Consider the following 3102-nt stretch of genomic DNA (forward strand, 5'->3'; position numbering starts at 1 on the left):
AACTGAGGACTTAAAGATGGACGAAATGCCACTAAGCATTTCGTCCATTGCACTAATGACTTCTCGTTATAATTAACAAAAATAATCGACTCAATACAGTTTTTAATTTTAAAAATAAGAAAACAAAATAAAACAAAAACAACATGCCAAAGAAAAGGGTTCATCCTTTCACCCCCACTACCAGCACCACCACCCCGCACCAAAACTGCTGCTGCTGCAGTTAAGGGCAACCTATCCCCAGGATGGTTAACTTACAGTTTTGTCAGTTGTGTTAGATTGGAGAGGTCTGGAATATGCCGGATCTGATTGTCTTGGAGGTAGAGGTGTGATAGGTTCCTGTTTTTGGATAAGTCTGGGATTGCTGTTAAGTGGTTGTCATACAGATACAATACTGACAAATGAGGACACATGGAAAAGTCACAGTCCTGAGAAAGAGAGAGAGAGAAAGAGAAACATAAATGAAAATATATAAAAACAAGAGCAGTCGGATAGCGCAAACCTCCGCCAAGGCAACACCAACGTCCTTTCAATGATTAGCCAGAGATGATTTTTTAAATGAGAATATCTGAAATAAACTCAACGCCTCTCACAAACAAGAATACTAAAAATGAACCCGACTGCTCTCAGAAATTAGGTAAAAACAAAAAAAACAGGAAAAATAATCTAGAATCCTTTTCTGGTACAAGATCAATCCCTAAATCTAATCAGTTTGTGCCATTCATGAAGCCAAACATCCCTGAAAGTTTTATCTGAATCCATCTTGAGATATCTTGTCCATGGACAAACAAACAAACAAATACGACTGATTTCAAACGATGCCAAAGTCAAAGAAAGGACTACTCACAATTTCGGTCAAATTCTTGCCTTCGAGGTGGAGGTGTGACAATCGTTTCAGGTAATGGTACACAGACTCATCTCGCTTCTTCTGGGAATATTTTGAAGTGCCGCTTGCAATGAGGTTTACTTTGGGTTTTACCATTTTGAGATCAAGTACAGCATTCATGAGTATGTGTGTGTGTGTGTTTGTGTGTGTGTCTGTATTATGTGGGTGGTACTTGGAGGATCATATATATAGATGTAAGAGCAAGTGTGTCTATGTATATGAGTGTGTTTATATATGTGTGAATGAGAGAGAGAGAGAGGGAGAGTAAAACTTTAGGAACGTGTGTAAGTGTAAGCGACTGTGTACCAGTGTCTTTGAGAGCATATAGGGGTTTATGGAGCAAATAGTATGTGTTCATGTGAATGCATATGTGCGTGTTTACATATGTGAGAATATGTCTTTCTCAAACCGCTTGCAAGTATCTGTAAGACACAAAACTGGAAACATGTAAAGAAGTAACTAAATACTCAAAAACAGGGGGAAAAAACAATTCAATATTTTATAATACAAAATAAATTTTTGAAGCGGGGAGGGGGGCTTCCCTTTAACTATTTTGCATTTAGATTACTCATGGAGGCAAAGTGACTGAGCTCCTTTGAATGTTAGGCCTCACAGAGGCAAGGTGGCTGAGTTCCTGCAAGTGTTGGGCCTCACGGAGGCAAAGTGGTTGAGTTCCTTTTGAGCACTGGGCCTCACAGAGGCAAAGTGGCTGAGTTCCTGCAAGTGTTGGGCCTCACAGAAGCAAAGTGGTTGAGTTCCTTTCAAGCATTGGGCCTCACGGAGCCAAAGTGGCTGAGTTCCTTTGAGTGTCGGGCCCCGTGGAAGCAATGACTGAGACCTTTGGCATTACAGTGTGCTTGAGAAGAAGACCCATCAAGCCGAGCAAAATCACAGTCGTGGCAGATACCGTTTTGAGCAAAGAAAGCCCCTTTAGTAACGTGATCATGGATGGACTGTATATAAAAGAAAGACGTGATCGTCGTGGCTGGAACGGGGAAGGGCCTGGGTCTTGACCACTACTGAGAAAGTTAATTATATTTTTTACAAGGAATCTGTTTAATGGTGTTTGAGAATACTAGTTAAGAGGGGGATTTTTTTATAAGGAAGAAAAATATAAAAGAAAATTCTTACAAAGAAGCGAGGCCGAGTTCGTAGTTTTTTTCTCTTCCGGTTCTTACATTGTTTACATTTCGTTGCTAGGGGAGCAGCTGACAGTTGATACAGTCGGCATCATGCTAGCTGAGGTGGAGCGCATGCGCAGTCAGTTAACTAAACCGTTCTCTCTGGTTGTAAAACTAGGAACGGTTCTAACGAACCGAATTAATTTGCATGCCCCCCCCCGTATGTGTTACGCGCGCGCGCGCACGTGTATACACGCACGCACACACACAAGCGCACGCACCGGCACAAACACACGCATATGCACGCGTACACATACACACGCGCGCGCGCACACACGCATACTAGTGTTCGGCCCTCTGGATTTTCACCTCAAATTTCGGTACGGTCAAGTTTGTCTTTCATTCATTCTCCGTGAGGATCGATAAACTGAGCATCAGTCACAGGTCTGAATTTATCGATCACAATCTATGTATCTCTCCGACACATACTCGTGTATCTAAATAGTCTTGTGTCTATGTCACCCGTCTATAATTACTCCATTATTCAAACCCCCATCGATGTCATCTTTAAATTTCATCCTTCCACACAAAATATTTGTGATTAAATTAATAAGGGTTTTAATTGTTTAAGAGGGATATTTTAAACCCGCTACTCACCTCTAAGATATTTATTTCTCTCAATTATAAACTGATAGCGGGAGATTTACAGCTGTAGCTAATGGTTATTAAAATAATTTTTTTTATATGTATATTTTGAAGGGGATGTTGGCACTCCGTCGCTTACGACGACGAGGGTTCCAGTTGATCCGATCAACGGAACAGCCTGCTCGTGAAATTAACGTGCAAGTGGCTGAGCACTCCACAGACACGTGTACCCTTAACGTAGTTCTCGGGGATATTCAGCGTGACACAGTGTGACAAGGCTGACCCTTTGAATTACAGGCACAACAGAAACAGGAAGTAAGAGTGAGAGAAAGTTGTGGTGAAAGAGTACAACAGGCTTCGCCATCATCCCCTGCCGGAGCCACGTGGAGCTTTAGGTGTTTTCGCTCAATAAACTCTCACAACGCCCGGTCTGGGAATCGAAACCGCGATCCT

At 42.0% G+C, this 3102-nt stretch overlaps 1 protein-coding gene across 2 annotated transcripts in view; it reads right to left on the reverse strand.

Annotated features, from left to right (window-relative positions):
* Positions 1-2134, reverse strand: part of LOC106873728 (protein phosphatase 1 regulatory subunit 42) — a 13075-nt gene extending 10941 nt beyond the window's left edge. The window contains exons 1-3 of one of the 2 annotated variants that reach the window (XM_014921211.2): positions 2015-2134; positions 845-1305; positions 256-425 (exon numbers count right to left, since the gene is read on the reverse strand). In XM_014921211.2, the coding sequence (XP_014776697.1) occupies positions 256-425; positions 845-1003 (329 nt within the window). In that variant the 5' untranslated portion in view covers positions 1004-1305; positions 2015-2134. Of the gene's footprint in view, positions 1-255; positions 426-844; positions 1321-2014 lie in introns of both variants that reach the window. The other variant, XM_052976028.1, reaches the window with a different exon arrangement.
* Between the last annotated feature and the right edge of the window lie 968 nt (positions 2135-3102).

This window comes from Octopus bimaculoides, chromosome 23 (genome assembly GCF_001194135.2).
Source record: "Octopus bimaculoides isolate UCB-OBI-ISO-001 chromosome 23, ASM119413v2, whole genome shotgun sequence".
Lineage (NCBI taxonomy): Eukaryota > Metazoa > Mollusca > Cephalopoda > Octopoda > Octopodidae > Octopus > Octopus bimaculoides.